Consider the following 19,888-nt stretch of genomic DNA (forward strand, 5'->3'; position numbering starts at 1 on the left):
CCAGTATGTCAAACAGGCACTGGCTCCAGGATGTAGCCCAGATTCCACAGGAACGCTCTCAATTCTAACCATTTACACTTTCCCTCTAGGTGGTGGTTTACCTCCATCTGCCAGGAGTGGACCAGTACCAGTCCTGTTCTGCTATCTTTAAAGATTTTTTTTAGAAGATTTGTTTATTTTTATTTTATGTGTATGAGTTTATTTGTGTGTATGTCCCTGGTGCCCACAGAGGCCAGAAGAGGTCATCAGAGCCCCTGGAACTGGAGTTACACGAGCCATTGTGTGGGTTCTGGGAACCCAACCCAGGTCCTCTGCAAAAGCATCAAGTGTTGGTAACTGCTGAGCCATCTCTTCTGCCTCCATTCCCTGCTGTGTTCATCTGTGCTTCATGCTCTAGAGAACTTGACTTTTCCTGCTCAGTGCCAAGGTTTCAGGGCAGCATAAAGCCAGATAAGCTTTGTCAACACATATAGCAAGACTTGGCAAGGCCAGACTTTCTTGGTCAATAGACATGCAATGAGATACTTTCAGATCTGGCCTCTCACTCACATGTTCAGATGTGTTCAGCTGCAGGGTGCACAAAGGGTTCTGTTCTTTTTGTTCTTTTTTTTTTTTTTTTTGCCGGGGTTGTTTGTTTTTTTATTTTTTTATTTTATTTATTTATTTTTTTTTTGGTTTTTTGAGACAGGGTTTCTTTGTGGCTTTGGAGCCTGTCCTGGAACTAGCTCTTGTAGACCAGGCTGGTCTCGAACTCACAGAGATTCACCTGCCTCTGCCTCCCAAGTGCTGGGATTAAAGGCGTGCGCCACCACCGCCCGGCTGTTTTTTTATTTTTTGAGACAGGGTTTCTCTGTGTAGCCCTGGGTGTCCTGGAATTCACTTTGTAGACCAGGCTGGCCTCACCTAGATCCTCCTGTCTCTGCCTCCTGAGTACTGGTACTAAAGGTGTGGGCCACCATACCTGGTACTTCTCAGGGTTCTTCTCTTTTTTTTAGATTTTATTTATTTATTATGTATACAACATTCTGCCTCAGTGTATGCCTGCAGTCCAGAAAAGGGCACCAAACCTCATTACAGATGGTTGTGAGCTACATGTGGTTGCTGGGAATTGAACTCAGGTCTTCTGGAAGAACAGTCAATGCTCTTAACCACTGAGCCATCTCTCTGGCCCACTTCTCAGGGTTCTTGACCTGTGCAGTGAAAAAGACAACGCTGAAACAAAAGGGAGGCATGGTTAGGGGACCCCTCCCCTGAACAGCCACTTCTAGATTGCACAAAAGGGAGGCGTGGTTAGGGGATCCCTCCCCTGAACAGCTGATTCTAGACTGCACAAGACATTTTCATATTTTTGGCAAGTGGGCGAAAGCCACACAGGCCATAGGAAACTGCAGGGAGAAGGTCTCTTGTGAGCAGTCTCCCAGGGGAAACTGCCAAGACCGCTTCCCGAACCTCCTACCCTCTCTACTAAGATCCGGATAAGTTCTGGTAAGGCCCTTTGCTCTGTGGCTGTGTGGGTGCCAGCGATGTTGCCAAGATGTTGTACTAAAGTCAATGCCCTACAGCTTCATCGGAATTGGAGGTGTGTTTACATGCCTAAGAGGAAGAGGGGCTTGAGACAGGGCCTCCTTCTGCAGCAGGCTTTTCTGGTCTAGCACTCATGGTATGAACCAGGCCGGCCTCCATCTCGGGCAGTCTTCCCGCTTTGTTCCCAAGTGCTGAGCTACAGGTGCAAGCCGCCACACCCTGCTGCTAAACACACCTGAGCTACAGGTGCAAGCCGCCACACCCTGCTGCTAAACACACCTGAGCTACAGGTGCAAGCCGCCACACCCTGCTGCTAAACACACCTGAACTACAGGTGCAAGCCGCCACACCCTGCTGCTAAACACACCTGAGCTACCTTCCTAGCGGACTGAGGGTTTGCTTGTTCCTCTTAACCAGGGTCTAGAAGAGAGAAAATAAATTGAAAACTAAAAACTCCAAGTTTAACTCTTCCTTACTAAGTCGCCCAGACAGGTCTTGAACTTCCACTCCTCCTGCCTCGACCTTCTTTTTTTTTTTTTTTTTTTTTTTTTTGGTTTTTTTTCGAGACAGGGTTTCTCTGTGGCTTTGGAGCCTGTCCTGGAACTAGCTCTTGTAGACCAGGCTGGTCTCGAACTCACAGAGATCCGCCTGCCTCTGCCTCCCGAGTGCTGGGATTAAAGGCGTGCGCCACCACCGCCCGGCTCTGCCTCGACCTTCTGAGCACTGGGATCACAGCCTGTTTTACCAGGCCTGTCTTCTAATTCATTGAGGATGCAAACTGCACAAAAGTCGGGAAGTTTGTCCTTTCCCCCCACTCTTTGTGGGCCCACATTTTAGAATAGTGTCAGCACACAGGAGAGAGTCCATGAGTATGAAGCAAACACAAGCTTGCTCACAGTATTTCCATAATGAATTGGGTGTGTGATTGACATCTTAACACCTGCCCTCAGGTCAGAAGCTTCCTAAGGCATTTGTAGAGAAAACCACTGTCCTTTCTTTCAGGAAACTCAATGTCAAAAACTCGAGTGGAGATTCATTTAACCTTACAATGGGTCGGTACTCTCTGTGCACGACATGGTGCCTGTGGATCATTGGTGCCATTACAGTAATCCCAGTACCACACAACTCCCACACACAATAGTAACGGAGATGGGGGAGGGGTTTAGCTTCTCCACTGACCTGATCTCCTCCTACTTTCCCAGATAGCCTTACACTACTCGCCCCTCTTAGCTGATGTACAGCGTAGATTAGGAAAGAAATTATGGGTCAAGGAATCGGCCTCCAACTATAACAGCCACCCTTGAGCCTTATTTCTCCAATCTAATGTATCAGTCTCATAGACATTGTCCTCTTTCATTCCAACTAAGTGACATGCTGGCCTAACAAAGACTGGGTGGCCTACTGAAGATCTTTTACATTGAAGACAAATTTCTCTATCTAAAGTCAGGTTTCTTTCCATCATTACTGTGTAATGCTGCTATCGCCAAAGCCATGGCATCTGTCATCTCAAAAAAGGCAGGAATTTTTGCCTTTTTGCCTTCCTGCTTTAATGCAAGGGGGTGGGAACAGAGACAGACAGAAAGAGAGCGCACTATATAAATGTTGGATGACAGCCTGAGGGAGCCGGTGTTCTTCTTCCAAAACCTTGTTGGTCCTAGAGATTGAACTCGGGCTCCAGTCTTGGTGGCAAGGGCCTGTCCCTGCTGAACCATCTCACCGGCCCGTGAATAGGGAGTTTATCTATTTTAAGTAGGCATTGTAGACACATTGACGGTGTGGTGGAGTGAATACTTAATTGATTCCTCTCAGAACTTTTAACAAATCTACTTGGCGCGCCTCCTCCGGCAGCTTGGCGGCGCTGTGGGGCCCGGTCGTGCGCAGTGGCGAGAGACGTCCTTCTTGGTCCGGCCGCTAGCCTTTCCCTGTCGGAGGGCGGGGCTCCAGGAACCGGAAGTGCCGAGGCCTCTGCCGCCGTCTCGATCGCCGCGGCCTTTAAGTCTCTTCGTCCGCTGCCTGGGTGCCGCCGGTGCCGCCGCCGAGGAAGCTGCTGTGGCCCGGACGGGAGCGGAGGCGGCGCGGCATGAAGCGGCGTAGGCCCGCTCCATAGCGCGTCGGGACGGTCCGGGCGGGCCCGGGGGAAGGTGCAGTATCCGCCCGCTCTTCCTCCCCTGCGCCCGCGAGGCCGCGGTACTCCGGTCGGCCGCCCTCAGGCCACTCCCGTGGGGCAGAGCGGGTGGCTGGGCCCCGCTGGCCGGAAGAGGAAGCACAGACTCGGATGGCGAGGTCGTCAACGTTCGCTAGGCGCCCCTGAACGCTGGCTGCTGCCCGCTCGGACTCGCACGTCCGTTATCTTGATATATCGAGCCTGGCTCGGGTTGGGATGCCGGGGAAGGTCCGGGCTTACGGAGGAGGAAACGGAAGTCTGCAAAGGCGAAGGGGTTCGCCTGAGGTCCGCCAGTGGCGGATGGGATTCACCTTCGGACTCGCTGCTTTTCCCCAGCCGGTGTTCCTTCCTCTCTCCTGCTTCACTCTAGATTCATCCCTCCGCGCTCACTCTCTCGCTGCCATTCTGTTCCACCTATCCATTCGCAGTAGGGTTCTTGCTCTTCCTGTCCAGCTTGCTCATCCTCTTTAAGCCTTAGTGTTCAGACTGTCGTTCTTGCCACATTCCCTACCACACCTCTTCTCGTCCCTCATTCATAGCTTTCAAGTGAGGTGTTCAGAGTTTAGATGACTGATGAGCCCTTTCCATAAAAACTATAGGATGCCGCATCAGTGGGCCACACCCCAAGAATCTCAAAGCCCTTTTTAACCCAACATATCATTCTCAGAGTGAGGGGCTTTGCGCTTTGAGAAGGTGTCTTGAATCTTAGCCTGTTGCTGCTGTCCAGTTTTTTTTGCCCTCCTTTGGCCACATGCTTTTCTATCTTTCCATCTCTTGTGTGGAATAGGGAGCTAGGAGCCTAAACTGGTAACAAATACGATGTGATCACATACACACAATTTTTTTTCTAAGCTAGATTATCAACCTTCTTAGTGATTGTTTCTCCAGAAAAGCTACCCATCTCACTTATTCTCAGTATTATGTCAAGAAAAAGAAGGCAGAAATGGAATGTGCTAATAATGAATAGGGCATCCTTTACCTTGTCAAGAATTCTAGCTGGGTATGGTGGTGTGCATACCTGTAACCCCAGTATTTGGGAGACTGAGGCAAGAAGGTCTTGAGTTCAAGGCCAGCTTTGGCTACAGAGTGACCCTGTCTGCAAACAGACAAATGAACACAATTTAGATGATTAAATTCAAGTTCCTTCTTTCAAAAAAAAGCGCATAATGCACATTTTTATTGTACTGAATTTATTTTCTCACCAACTCAATATGAAATCATGTAAAAGAAACATAGGTGTATAGAAATAAATTATATCTTTGTGTGTGTGTACTCGTGTGCGCTCGTGGCTCTACACACACGTCTTGGGGATTGAGTGGAAGTAAGAGGATAACTTGAGAGTCAGTTCTCCTCAACTACCCTTTGTTGAGTCACTTTCAATTGGTGCATACTCCAGTCTAGCTGACCCTCCAACTTTGGCCCATTCCATCTATGCCTCCCTTGGTGCATTAGGGATGCTGGGTTTACAGATATGCCAACACTTTCCTGGCTTTAAGGGATCCCTAGGCTTCTGCTGCAAATGCTTTCTACTCTTTAAATCAGTTTCCTGGCCCTAGAAATGCATTGCCACTCAAGGCGTTACAACCGGGACCTTACATCTGTTTTATTTTCAATTGTGTATGTGTGAGGGTATGTACCTGTGAGGACAGGTTCTGTAGAGACCACAGGTGTTGGATTCCCCCTTAGAACTGGTCTTAGCAATGGGTCTGAGCAGCCGAAAGTGGATGCAGGGAACCATACTTGGAGTCTCTGCAATAGCATTACTTGCTCTTAACCCCTGAGTCATCTCCAGTCCACTTTTGCAATTTTTTCAAGCCCTTCTAAAATTTTCCCTTTAATGTATCTGGGTGTCAAGATTTACATTATTGTTAGAACTCCTCAATTTGAGCCATACATTTCTGGAAAAAGTAATTTTAGGACTGGGTTTATTAGCAAAGGCCTGTAATTTCAGCACTCAGGAGGCTGAAGCAGGAAGACTGAGAATTCAAACCTGCCTGGGATTTGCAAAACCTATCTAAAAAGAAAAAGAGAAAAAGTTCGCTCTCTCTTGCTCTCTCTCGCTCTCTCTCTTGCTCTCGCTCTCTCTCGCTCTCTCTCCTCTCTCCACCTATCCACACACAAACACAGTTTTGATGATCCAAAATAATTCAGGCATGTTACACTAAAAGGAAGTCTATCAGTTAATATTTTAGGGTTTTTAGGCTTATATTTTGGGCCATATATGGTCCATTTTAATGACCAACAATCTCTTATCTGGTAAACAGGATTGGATGGTGAGAAAAGGAAAGATTCCTGTGAGAAGAGAGCAGGATGAACGGAGAGCTCTGTGCTTAAAGTTGGGCCAGGTGAAAATGATCTCTTTGAAAATAGAGATCTGAGCAGATGAAAATACAATCAGGTAGGCACCAGGGAAGGTCCACAGGTGAAGAGGTTGGTGGGACAGTGAAATGTATGCACTGAGCTGGGAATGAATAGGACCCTGTTTGAGAATGTATTTATATATAGAATGTCAGGGAATTATGGAAATTAGTTACACATTTGTGTAAATTGCACACTATCTGTTGTAGAAAGGGCAGAGTAAATATTTAGTGTGAACAGTGGCAGGATGTCATTTGAACTATACAATGTGTGTGTCTGGAAACAAATCGCACAGTCCATTCAGAGTCTCAGTTTTTAAATAGAAACTGATGGGAGTTCTTATGAAGAAGGATTCTAAAGTTGGTAATGACTCCAGCTGAGCAGTAAGGCTCTGGAAGTCTGTTCTGAGCGGCTCTCTTCTGTTCCTCAGCCTTGTACTTGAAAGGGATGGAGTGGAGATGGGATTTCACACGTGAGAGAACTGAGTCAGGTTAGTATAGAGTCTTCTAATTTTAGTCCCTTGCTCCATCAGAAAACTAGGTCCTTTGACACACTTGATTGAAAATAGGCCTCTCCTAGCTTTCAGGTGGGCCAGCAGCCACCACTTGCACATACTGCCACTTGATACTCTTGAGTTCCAGCTATCTAAAAGCTCAGTTCTCTGCCGGATTCTAGTTAGTGGAAGCTTTGATGCCAGTGATGGCAGTGATAGAACCCTGCCTGATGCACCAGTGTTTGGACCGCTCTAGCCTGTCAGGGTCACCTTAGAATAGCAGTGTCGTGCACTGCAACAAGGAAAATGACACCCTGCTCCCTGTGCACAGTTCAGCACTTTCGCATACCAGTAAAGCAAATTAGGTGGACTGACTCACAGCCCACACCTTCCAGTAACTTCTTAGATCGCAGATAACTGAGCATGAATTAATGTTAACCTGCAAAGCTGAGCTTTAAAAAAAGACATCATCTTAAATACATAGCCATTTATTGATTATTGGAGAAGTAGTTAATGATTACGTGAAACGTGGTTACACAAGTGGTTTGTTTTCTTTTGTGGAACTGGAATTGAACCCACCGCTAAGCTACATCTCTACATGGTTCTCTCATAGCTTTTTTGCTGTGGTGGTTATTTTTCTCTAATACTTTGCTCATGTTAGTTGAAATATCAGGAAAAAAATCAAGGGGGAAAGTGTATCTTCTGGGTTTGTAAAGTACAGTAAGTTCTCAAAGCTATTAAGTAATTATGGTGTTAAACTGGTAAATTGAGTTCAGACTTATAAAATGCTGATGTGAGCACCATATGCTTTCTTCATTAGCTACTTTGCCATTTAAAGATAGTATATTTTTCTTTTTTTTTTTTGAACAGTATAGAAATTACATAATGAGAAAAACTAGTCTTGTAGTTATCAGTAAAACACTAGGTACCACTGGTACTTGATAGTGTCTAGAGAAGAGCAGGAGGTTGTAAGTGTTTAGTTGTTTGGAGCCCTTCTCTGCAAGAGAAAACAATGTATTATTTTAGGTTACTGCCCTAGTTATAAATTCAATGTTTGCAACAATATTGTTACTATTTTAATTTATTACATTTTAGAAACAGTGATCAGCCGGGTGGTGGTGGTGGCTCAGGCCTTTAATCCCAGCACTCGGGAGGCAGAGGCAGAAGCAGGCGGATCTCTGGGAGTTCGAGGCCGGCCTGGTCTATAAGAACTAGTTCCGGGATGGGCACCAAAGCTACAGAGAAACCCTGTCTCGAAAAACCAAGAAAAAAAAAAGAAAAGAAAAAAAAAAAAAAAGAAAGAAACAGTGATCGGCATTTGATAGAAGTGTTACTTTTTAAAATGCAAAAACACTTACCTCCTTTGGCACATACCTTCAGCATTGACATGCTTTGGGGTGGAATGTAGCAGCCAACTGGCACATGGCCTACTTCCTTCCAGTGTGGGAAAGGAAAAGGAATTTTGGCAAGAGATACCCCAAAGGAGAGCCTTTTATAAAAGTTCCCGGAGGGATTTATAGTCACTATGAAATTGACATGACCTGAAAAAAAAATGTTTTTGGAACTGAGCACAGAGGTGGGGGTGGAGGACACCGCTATTGCTTTTCTTATTGGGTTTCATTGCAGCTGTGTTGTAAGGCCTGTCATTGGTTTGTTTGTTTATTTATTTATTTGGTTTTTTGGCCCTATCATTGTGATATGATACTATATGAACAGCTTCTTGTGCCTTGTTTATCCAGGAAAATGCAACATGGCAGCAGCAATGGAAACAGAACAGCTGGGTGTTGAGATATTTGAAACTGCAGAGTGTGAGGAGGGAATTATTGAATCACAGGATCGACCTAAACTGGAGCCATTTTATGTCGAACGATATTCTTGGAGTCAGCTAAAAAAGCTGCTTGCTGATACCAGAAAATATCATGGCTACATGATGGCTAAGGCCCCACACGATTTTATGTTTGTAAAGAGGACGGATCCAGACAGCCCTCACTCAGACAGGGTCTATTATCTTGGTGAGTGTGAAATTGCACTTTGGGAGAGGAGGGGTTTTCTCTTTCTTTCTTTCTCCTTTCTTTTTTTTTTTTTTTCAAAACTACTTTTAATACTTTGGGGTGTGCCCCACAGGAATAAAAAACACTGGGAAGGGGTAACCCTCTCACCCCCAGGAGTGGCCCAGAGGGGAGAGAGGCTACCTGAGGGGAAGGAAGCACAAAAGGAACCCGCTGTAGACTCAGGGCAAAGGGAATGCCATCGGTGCCTGTGAGCACTACAGGAAGAAACTCGAGCATGGTGGGACTGGCTCCAGGCACACAGGTCCTGCTTCAGTCTCTTCTTGTGCGTTGACATAACAGATGTGTACTACCACATCTAGTAGGAACCCATTGGTGTGGTGGTTGAGACAGGATTTCTCTGTAGCTTTGGAGCCTGTCCTGGAACTAGCTCTTGTAGACCAGGCTGGCCCCGAACTCACAGAGATCCACCTGCCTCTGCCTCCTGAGTGCTGGGATTAAAAAGAAGAAATTTTCTAATCTAAAGTCATACTGAAATCTCATCCTATAATTTACTGAAACTAACAACAAAATAAGATAATGAATTGTCTTAATTCTTTTTTTTTTTTTTTTTAAAGATTTATTTATTATGTATACAACATTCTGCCTCGATATATGCCTGCACGCCAGAGGAGGGCGCCAGATCTCAGCACAGATGGTTGTGAGCCACCATGTGGTCGCTGGGAATTGAACTCAGGACCTCTGGAAGAGCAGCCAGTGCTCTTAACCTCTGAGCCATCTCTCCAGCCCCGAATTGTCTTAATTCTTATATTGTTTTATATGCTTTAATAAGTTTTGTCTTTAGCCAGGTGGTGGCGGTGCACACCTTTAATCCCAGCTCTCAGAAGGCAGAGGCAGAAGGATCTCTGTGAGTTCTAGGCCAGCCTGGTCTTCAAGAGCTAGTTCCAGGACAGGCTCCAAAGTTATAGAGAAACCTTGTCTAGAAAAAAAATCAAAACAGAAAAAAAAAAAAGGTTTTGTTTTTGGATGAACTAAGATCTCACTATCAAGGCTGGAGAGAGGACTTGGTTATCTGAGTTAGATAATGTTAGGAGTACATCCTGCTCTTCTGTAGAACCCGGGTTCAGGTTATAGTACCCACATCATTAGGTGTCTCATGCCCTCCTGTAACTCAGCTCCAGGATCTCACTGAGCTCCTACACGTACATATTTATGTATACATGCATGCATGAGTGTGCATGAACATGCTCATACACATACAAATAAAAGTCATAAAAGGAAGCTTTAATATCAGGGCATTTTTCTCTGACATTTGGGGAGTTTTTTTTTTTTTTTTAATATTTATTTATGTATACAATACTCTGTCTGTGTGTATGCCTGCAGGCCAGAAGAGGGCACCAGACCTCATTACAGATGGTTGTGAGCTACCATGTGGTTGCTGGGAATTGAACTCAGGACCTTTGGGGAGCAGGCAATGCTCTTAACCTCTGAGCCATCTGTCCAGCCCTAGGGAGTTGGTTTTTTTTTTTTTTTTTTTTTTTTTTTTTTTAGGGAGTTGTTTTTATGTTTACTTCTTGCTTGGTTTTCCGAGACTATCCATCTGCCCAGGCTGACCTCTAACTCACAATCCTGCCGATTGTAGACATGTGCTCTGATACCATAGAATCTTTGGGGAGCTTGTTCTTTTCCTTACTTAGTTTTTTTGAGACAAGGTTTCAGTTAGCCCAGGCTGGCCTCAAACTCCAGATTCTCCTGTCTCTATCTCCTGAACTCTGAGATTACAGGTGTTTGGCTACCATGCCCAGCTTGAAACAATTTTTGTTTTTTAAATAATTTATTTTTATTTTATGTGCATTTGGTATTTTGCCTGCATGTGTATGTCTATGTGAGGGTGTCAGATCTTGGAGTTACAGACAGTTGTTAGCTGCCATATGGGTTCTGGGAATTGAACCCAAGTCCTCTGGAAGAGCAGTCAGTGCTCTGAAATGCTAAGCCTTCTCTTATAGCTATGAAACATTGTTCTTATTGAAAAAAATTTCTAAGGCATAAGGCATGTGCACATCCTACTTAATAACATCATTTTGGTTCCTGTGGAATGGAAAATGTTGAAATATGTAGAAGACATTATTTATGACTGTTATAATAAGGACAGTATTACAAAATAGTAAATTTTTTTTAGTAATATGGGTTTTTTTTTCCCCTTATAGCCATGTCTGGTGAGAACAGAGAAAATACACTATTTTATTCTGAAATCCCTAAAACCATCAACAGAGCAGCAGTCTTAATGCTTTCTTGGAAGCCTCTTTTGGACCTTTTTCAGGTTGGAACAAATATTCTTGTTTCTATGATTTGGTATATATTTTCTCATTTATTTCAGGACAAAAATTCATCTAGGGCTTTATATTTTAAGTAGATATGAATTAAAAGGAACTAAAGTTTTTTTTTATTGTTACATGTATAACCTTAAAATCAACCAATTCTCTATATCTAAAACCATAGGACATTACAATTCAAGTTTTTGGTGTTTTGTTTCATTTATTTTAAATATTTTAGATTTCTTTAAGTTTGCATGGATGAATGTTTGCCTGCATGTCTGTGCACCATGTACATGACTGGTGGCAGAAGAGGGCATGGGACCCCTTGGAACTGGAGTCATCTGTGTGGGTGCTGGGAATCAAACCCAGGTCCCTTGAAGAACAACAAATATTCTTAAACACTGAGCCATCTCTCCAACCCTATTTTGTTTGTATTTGAGACAAGGTTTCACTTTGTGTCTCTGACTGGCCTTGACGCTCACTATGTAAACCAGGCTGGCCTTGAACTTCTGGCAGTCCTCTTGCCTCCGTCTTCTGAAAGTTGGTACATTCCTGTAATCCCAGTACTTGGGAAATGTAGAGGTAGAAAAGCCAGAAGATGAGAAGTTTGAGGTTAGCCAGAACCCCAGCACACATGCTCACAACAGTCTATTCTCTTGACTTGCCTAGAGTATGCTCAGCTACTATGTTCAGTCCCTACCTAGGAAGCTGAGTTAGATCCCTGTTCTACAACTTTTTTTTTTTTTTAAGATTTTATTTGTTTATTAAGTATACAGTGTTCTGCCAGAAGAGGGCACCACATCTCATTAGAGATGGTTGTGAACCACCATGTGGTTGCTGGGGATTGAACTCAGGACCTCTGGAAGAACAGCCAGTGCTCTTAATCTCTGAGCCATCTCTCCAGCCCTCTACAACTAACTCTATGCAAAACTACCTAATTATGATTAAATTATAGAGGGCCTTGACTATTAAGATGATGGATTTTATTCTTGTTTTCTAATGTCTACAATAGTGATTAAATGGGTCTTTACAAAATTTCAGGAGAGTTTCTGAAATTAATCTACTTATTGGCAACTTCTGAGTCACTCAGGGCACAGACTAAGCCCTGGAGAGATGCTAGAGTTTCAGTGAGTTACAAAGGCCAGTTCTTGGGAGACTAGAGTGGGTGACTTTCCTTTTGTCTTAGGCGACACTAGACTATGGGATGTATTCTCGAGAGGAAGAGCTACTTAGAGAAAGAAAGCGCATCGGAACCGTGGGAATTGCAGCTTACGATTATCACCCAGGAAGCGGAACATTCCTGTTTCAAGCTGGTAGTGGAATTTACCATATCAAAGATGGAGGCCCACATGGATTCACAGTAAGTGGCAGTTATTGTTAAATGTTTTGGGGTCCGAGAGAGAATTTGAACCCAAATCAGAAAGGAAATGAATGAACAAACCAAAAAAGTCTAAGAAATTAATATTAGTTTTTAATTTTAAGAGTTGATAGTTTGGGACCAGTGAGAATGACTGGACAGTTAAAAACACCAGCTGTTTTTCCAGAGGACTCAAGTTCAATTCCCAGCATCCACATGGTGGATCATAGTCCCAGATCTAACACCCTCTTCTGGCTTCCATGAACACCAGGCATGCAAGCAGTACAGACATGCATGTAGGCCAAACGCCCATACACATTAAATAAAAATAAAATCTTAAACAAACAAATGAAAAACAGATGGGCACTGGAAAAATGGCAGTTCAGTTCCCAGCATCTATATCAGGCATCGCCCAGCTGCCTCTAACTCCAGCTCTAGGGGATTCCCTGGCTTCTACAGGTACCTGTACTCACATATGCATAAACATAGAGAGACACACATAATTAAAATTAAAATAACTGGGCAGTGGTGTTGCATGCCTTCAATCCCAGCAGTCAGGAGGCAGGGATCTCTGTGAGTTCAAGACTGGCCAGGTCTACAAAGTGAACTCCAGGACAACCAAAGCTGTTACACAGAGAAACCCTGACTCCAATAACCAAAAAAGAGATAAAAATAAAAATTTTATAAAGGTTATTTTTTTCCAATGATCTAAAGATACATTTTTTAAAAATTTACTTTGTTTTCAGTATATGTGTCCTGGGGAGGGGTGTGTGAGTGCAGGTGCTCTCGTAGGCTAGAGGTAGAGATCCTGGAGCTGGAGTTGGAGGCAGTTGTGTGCTGTCTGACATGCATGCTGGGAATTAAACAAGCTTTCTCAGCGAGAGCAGTGTATGTTCTTCAGCCCCAAGGTAGAAATTTTAAAATGCTCAAAATCTTTTCTGTGTTGAGAGATACAGAAAATGACATTAATTTTCATTTTCTATAAGTGCTAAGGGAGATCTTGAAAGTTATTATCAAGGTGTTTTATCTTTTTTGTTTCCCTGAAAAGCTAATTATTTTAATAGATGAATTTATGTTTGGTTTTATTCAAAGTAATTCTTTATGAACTATTGAAGCTATGCTTTTGGTAGAATTTTATTGGTCTTAGCTATCATTTCACTAAAATTTTTGGAAGGGCTGGAGAGATGACTCAGTGGTTAAGAGCACTGGATGTTCTCCCAGAGAGCCCAGGTTCAATTCCCAGAACCCACATGACAGCTCACAATGGCCTTCAACCCTAATTCCAGGCGAAATAATGCCCATTTCTGGCCTTATCAGGCACCAGTCACATATGTGGTACACAGACATGCATGCAGACAACACACCCATATACATAACATGAAAATAAAACTTTTTGCTGGTCGGTGGTGGCGCATGCCTTTAATCCCAGCACTCGGGAGGCAGAGGCAGGCGGATCTCTGTGAGTTCGAGACCAGCCTGGTCTACAAGAGCTAGTTCCAGTATAGGCTCCAAAACCACAGAGAAACCCTGTCTCGAAAAACCAAAAAAAAAAAAGAAAAAAAAAAGAAAATAAAACTTTTTAAAAAGTTAAGATTCTCCGTTTATTTATTTATTTATTTTCTTGTTTGTTTGTTTATTTATTTATTTGGTGTGTATGTGTGTATGCATGCATGCCACAGGGTGTATATGTAGGTCAGAGGACAAATTGCAGTACTCTTTTCTCTTATTGCACCTTGTAGGACCCAGGGTCTGATCTCGGGTTGTTGGTCTGAATAACAGGAGCCTTTACCTGCTGAGACATCTTACCATGCCTCATTTTACATTTTTTTCTTTTTTTATAAGCAAATTTATTTTTATTGGTAAAATTAATTTTTAAATGTTTAATAATATGTTCGAAATTGTGTTTGAGACTGTTCAACAAGCCAGACATAATGGCAGATGCCCTTACTTCCAGCACTCAGGAAGCAGAAGCAGTGGATCTCTGTCTGGTCTACTTAATGAGTTCCAGACTAGCTAAAGGCTATAGTGACACCCTGTCTCTTGTAGACCAGGCTGGTCTCGAACTCACAGAGATCCGCCTGCCTCTGCCTCCCGAGTGCTGGGATTAAAGGTGTGCGCCACCACTGCCGGGCTTGACACCCTGTCTCAAAAAAATGTTTGGGGCCTAGAGAAATGGCTCAGAGGTTAAGAGCACTGACTGCTCTTCCAGAGGTCCTGAGTTCAGTTCCCAGCAACCACATGGTGGCCCACAACCACCTGTATTGAGATCTGGTGCCCTTTTCTGGCATGTAGGCAGAAAACTGTATACTAAATAAATAAATAAATAAATAAAAATCTTTTTTTAAAGGATTTTTTAAAATTTTAAAGATTTTTAAAAATTTTTTTAAAAAAGATTTATGGGGGCTGGAGAGATGGTTCAGTGGTTAAGAGCATTGCCTGCTCTTCCAAAGGTCCTGAGTTCAATTCCCAGCAACCACATGGTGGCTCACAACCATCTGTAATGAGGTCTGGTGCCCTCTTCTGGCCTTCAGGCATACGCACAGACAAAACATTGTATACATAATAAATAAATAAATAAATATTTTTTAAAAAGATTTATATGTATATAGTGTTCTATCTGCATGTATGTCTGCAGACCTCTGAGCCATCTCTCTAGCCCCCTTAAATAAATATTTAAAAAAAAAAAAGGTTCAAGCTTCGTGGTGGTGGAAGAACACACCTTTAATCCAAACACTTAGGAAGCAGAGGCAAGTGAATCTCTATGAGTTTGAGGCCAGCCTGGTCAACAGAGTGAGTTTTAGGACAGCCAAGACTACACAGAGAAACCTTATCTCGGGGAAAAAAAAAATTAAAAAAAAAAAAAACATTCAACAGATAATAACCTTTAAACAGGCTGAGCAGCAGACTTCCTAAAATACTCTTACACTGTCTTAGTGTGCAATGCAGTATTTATTCTCTATTACTCTAAGCTTTTCCATTCATCGTTTCAAAAGGAGCCATGAATAACTTAAACCAATTGAAAGTATATATTTTTTTCTGGGATGTAGCTGTTTTGGACATTTTAGTTAGAAAGGCCATCGATCTTATAGGAAAACAAACTTGTATTTGTCAACCTGATAACTTACCTTAAAATGTTGTTGGCTTTTCTAGCAACAACCTTTACAGCCCAATCTAGTGGAAACTAGTTGTCCCAATATACGAATGGATCCAAAATTATGCCCTGCTGACCCAGACTGGATAGCTTTCATTCACAGCAACGATATCTGGATCTCGAACCTCGTAACCAGGGAAGAACGGAGGATCACCTATGTGCACAATGGTAAGTCAGAGCTTTGCAGCCTGGATTTGCTGATTTGTGTGTGGAAAGCTGGTTTTGATTTTACTTCCATTGGAAATTAATGCAAACCAGGTGATTTTTATTTTTTGAGTTCAGATGTTTAAAAATTGGAAGATATGGAGAAGGATAGAGAATACATGGTCCGCACCCCTTAGATAATGCCACTCTCTTCTCAGCACTTTTTTTTTTGTTGTTGTTGTTGTTGTTTTTTGTTTTGTTTTGTTTTGTTTTTCGAGGCAGGGTTTCTCTGTGGTTTTGGAGTCTGTCCTGGAACTAGCTCTTGTAGACCAGGCTGGACTCGAACTCACAGAGATCCACCTGCCTCTGCCTCCCAAGTGCTGGGATTAAAGGCGTGTGCCACCACCGCTCGGCTTCTCAGCACTTTTTAAGTACCGCAATGCATCTCTTGTTCTTCTAGCCTGCCCCCTTTCTCATTAAGTGAAATTTTAATTAAGAAAATTGGACTTGTTTGGCAGATACAGACAGAAAAACCAGTTCCACATTATTAGATATTGCCTGAAAAACAATCTCCCCATTTTGGAGAGCCTATTTAGCTACTGTTTTATAGTAAAAAAAAAAAAAAAAAAAAAAAAAAGGAATGTGAAAGAACCATGTGCATTGTGGAAATATTATTTAAGTAGGCTTTATTGAGTGACAAATGGAGTCTGAGGCATTAGGAATACAAGTTCAATGATGTCTCAAAAAACAACAGCCACACAGTGATGCCTCTAATTCCAGCACCTGGGAGGCAGAAACAGGTGGATCTCTGAGTTTGAGGCCAGCCTCGTCTACAAAGGGAGCTCCAGGACAGCTAGAACTACACAGAGAAACCCTGTCTCAAAAACAACAACAAAATTAAAAAGTTTCAAAAGGTAGAACTTGAATTTGTCATAGATTGATTGCTGGACTGAGTTCACAAAGAGGAAGTGATGTATGAGAATGAAGGCCTTCCTATAGCTTCCCAGCATTTTCTCCATCCTCACTGTCTCTGCATTGCTGGGTCATTTGCTATACTTCTCATTCATATATTATGTGCAGTTAGGCCCGTGATAGCTGTGTTTGTAATGGACACATGCATTTTGTGATATTATTATTGGTCATTCCCTAAGCAATGCAGTGAAATAACTGATTACATTGTCTACAGTGTAAGTCAGTAATCTTATTAAAGTCTGCATGAGAGGATGCACTTGGGTTCTGCGGAAACACTATAGTGTTTTATATAAAAAGACTTAAGCATTTGCAACTTGTGGTATTTGAACAGGATCTTAAGGGAACCAACCTTTAAGTGGTTCTAAAGGAGAACTGTGGCAAGGGTACAGATCGAATAAGGTGATGCTGACCATCAAGCAACTAAATAAACAATCAGCAACACAGAGTAGGTCAAATGAGGACTACTGTAGAGCACCAAGAGAAGCAGTGTTTGGGGAAGACTTTTGAGAGATCATTGTAACTGACCTTAAGTGATGTCTGTATGTTAGCAAAGTATTCCAGAAAGCGAACTGTGTGAGAAAAGTCTTATTCTGAAAGGTGCTGTGGCCTTTGTGAGGAGCTGGAAGCACTCAGTTGTCCAGTACTGGTGAGGATCAATGGAGGAGTCTTCAGCAGATGAGCCAGGTTGTTCTGGTTGTACTGTCATAAAGGGTTTGGGTGCTACAGGCCGTGACACCAGAGCTTGGCAGCTGTCATCACTGAAGTCACAAGTCTTGAAAATTGAAGCCCTTTCTCATCCTGTCAACAAATACTGATCACTATACACCACTTACTGTATTTGAGACTGAGACTAAAAGCTCTCACAAAAACTGTCAGAAAATAAGGCATTTTAAAGTCTTTTTTTTTTTTTTTTTTTTTTTTTTTTTTTTTTTTTAATTCAGGCTTTCTTTTTCTCTTTGTTAGCCCTGGTTGTCTCAGACAGAACTCACTACATAGACCAGGCCGACCTTGAACTCTAGAGATCTGTCTGCTTCTGCCTTCCAGGTTTGCTATTGGAAGCAGACAATTGCCTGGCTTTCTTTTGTAAAATTGTTTTCCTCAGGAAGTAGAAAAAGACAAGATCTCCTGAGTAAATTGAAAGCATGGGAATCTTGGGAGAGGGTTGAAGGGGCGGGTGGGGGGGAGGCAGGGAGGGGAGCAGAGAAAAATGTAGAGCTCAATAAAAGTCAATAAAAAATTAAAAAAAAAAACAAAACTGTTTTCCTCAGAGAATTTGTGAAGATTGGTAGAATTTAAAGTAGAAAGTACTGGAATTCCGGAGGATATTATAGTTTTTACTTTTTTCTTTACTATTCATGTAGATATGTGGTATATTTATTGTTTTCTATTATTAGTGTAGTGGTTAAGAGAATATAGAATGAAACAGAACCAGGCCCTCTGAGTTAATTCTGACCTCATCAAATTAATTAATATATCTCTTGGTTTCTACATATGTAAAAATGTGAATCAGCTGAGTATAATCACAGGATTTCCAGGAGGCCTTAACAAGTTAATTTTTGTGCAGTGTTTAGAATTATGACTGAAGCATAGTAAGGGCTGAGAATTGTCTGCTTAGATAGAAAGAGATGGAGGGAGGGAACATGGTCAACTGTGTGCTAATCACAGTAGGGTGGGATGAAAGCCCATCTGAGAAAATGAATTTGGTCTGTCAGGTGCATATGTGTTTATTCTCTGCTCAATATGACAGAGGAATTTAAAAGTACTGGTTCCTGCCCTCAGTTACCCTCTACTGGGAAGACAAGGTGATACCAGTTATCCAGTTAGTAAGTAACTTGTAATAAGTAGCAGAAATACAAACAACAGTGGTACCTGTCCTCACATTTAAAGAAGAACAGAATAGATAGAAAGTTGAAGTGTAGTTTAAAGCAATTGAAGGATGCTAGAAACCCGTCACTGATCCTGGCTCTTTTACTAATTCCTTGTTTCAGAAAGCTCTGAACACATTGTTGTCATTATCTTGGGTCTGAAACTCATTTGGTAGTAAAATCTGACCTGAACTCGCTTGAGAGTATTTATAACATTTGCCCTGCCTGCTCAGCGTGCTTTCCCTTTAGTTTGCTGCTGGAATGTTGGGGTATTAGATTACAGCTTATCTGTGTGCTGCTGCTGTTGTTACACAACACATCATAGATGTGCACTGTAGGAAGAGTCTCTGAATTCCAAATACCTGACTCGGTTTTTGAATAAGGGAGTATTGGTTCTTGTACATTCATTTCACATAATGTAGAATACAGATGATCAAAAATGGCAAATTAAAGCCAGGCGTAATAGCACATTCCTTTAATTGCAGCACTTGGGAGGCAGAGGCACACAGATCAAGGCCAGCCTAATTTACAGAGTGAGTTCAGGGGCAACCAGGGCTACAAAGAGAAACCCAGTCCAGAAAATAAATAAGGAAGGAAGGAAGGAAGGAAGGAAGGAAGGAAGGAAGGAAGGAAGGAAGAAAGAAAGAAAGAAAGAAAGAAAGAAAGAAAGAAAGAAAGAAAGAGAAAACAAAATTAAGTCTTACCTGTGCTGGGCATGGTAGTATATGCCTATAATCCAAGCACATAGGAGGCTAAAATAGGATTATGTGCATTTCAAGACTAGCCTGGGCAGCATAGCAAGACCCTGTCTTTAAAACAGAAAATAAAATCATAATAATATATCACTGCCCACCAATTAAACAAACAAAAGTGAGAAGATTGAGAACACCAACTGTTGGTAAGAGTGTAGAATAATAAAAATGCATCCCCACACAGTTAAATACACTCCACTAACTAGCCATTCCACTCCAAGATACTCAAAAAAAAAAAATGAAAGCACATGCCCATGGAAATTACTGTGCAAGAATAAATATTCACATCATCTTTATTCACAGTCACCAAAAGCAGCCCACATGTCAGCAGAAGAATGGATGAAAGAGCCACAACATCACCCACACCTTTAATCCCAGCACTCAGGAGGCAGAGGCACCCAGTCTCTTAAGATGAAGGCTAGCTTGGTCTACATAGTAAGTTCTAGGGCCAGCCATGGCCTATCACATAGCAAGACCCTGTCTGTCTTAGTTACTCTTCTATAGCTGTGATGAAATGCCATGACCAAGGCAACTTAGGAAAGGAAGCATTTAATTGGGAACTTGCTTATAGTTACAGAGCATTAGTCCATGTTTAGTGTGACAGGACGTGTGGGGACAAGCAGGCAGAGAGAGACTGGGCCTGGCTCACCCCCAGTGACATACTCCTCCAATAAGACCACACCTCCTAATTTTTCCAAAACATTCCATTAACTGGGGACCAAGCATTCAAGCATATGAGACTATGGGGACCATTCTTATTCAAACCACCCCACTGTCTTAAAAA

The 19,888-nt window shown here is 42.5% G+C and overlaps 1 protein-coding gene across 6 annotated transcripts in view; it reads left to right on the forward strand.

Annotated features, from left to right (window-relative positions):
* The first annotated feature begins 3,472 nt into the window (after positions 1–3,472).
* Positions 3,473–19,888, forward strand: part of Dpp8 (dipeptidyl peptidase 8) — a 55,914-nt gene continuing 39,498 nt past the window's right edge. For 2 of the 6 annotated variants that reach the window (XM_057766634.1, XM_057766640.1), the window contains exons 1-7: positions 3,473–3,665; positions 5,953–6,086; positions 6,477–6,536; positions 8,279–8,551; positions 10,756–10,868; positions 12,050–12,223; positions 15,371–15,539. In XM_057766634.1, coding sequence (XP_057622617.1) covers positions 6,071–6,086; positions 6,477–6,536; positions 8,279–8,551; positions 10,756–10,868; positions 12,050–12,223; positions 15,371–15,539 — 805 coding nt within the window. In that variant the 5' untranslated portion in view covers positions 3,473–3,665; positions 5,953–6,070. Of the gene's footprint in view, positions 3,974–4,008; positions 4,028–5,952; positions 6,087–6,476; positions 6,537–8,278; positions 8,552–10,755; positions 10,869–12,049; positions 12,224–15,370; positions 15,540–19,888 lie in introns of those variants that run through there. The other 4 variants (XM_057766636.1, XM_057766635.1, XM_057766638.1 and 1 more) reach the window with 4 other exon arrangements.

This window comes from Chionomys nivalis, chromosome 4 (genome assembly GCF_950005125.1).
Source record: "Chionomys nivalis chromosome 4, mChiNiv1.1, whole genome shotgun sequence".
Lineage (NCBI taxonomy): Eukaryota > Metazoa > Chordata > Mammalia > Rodentia > Cricetidae > Chionomys > Chionomys nivalis.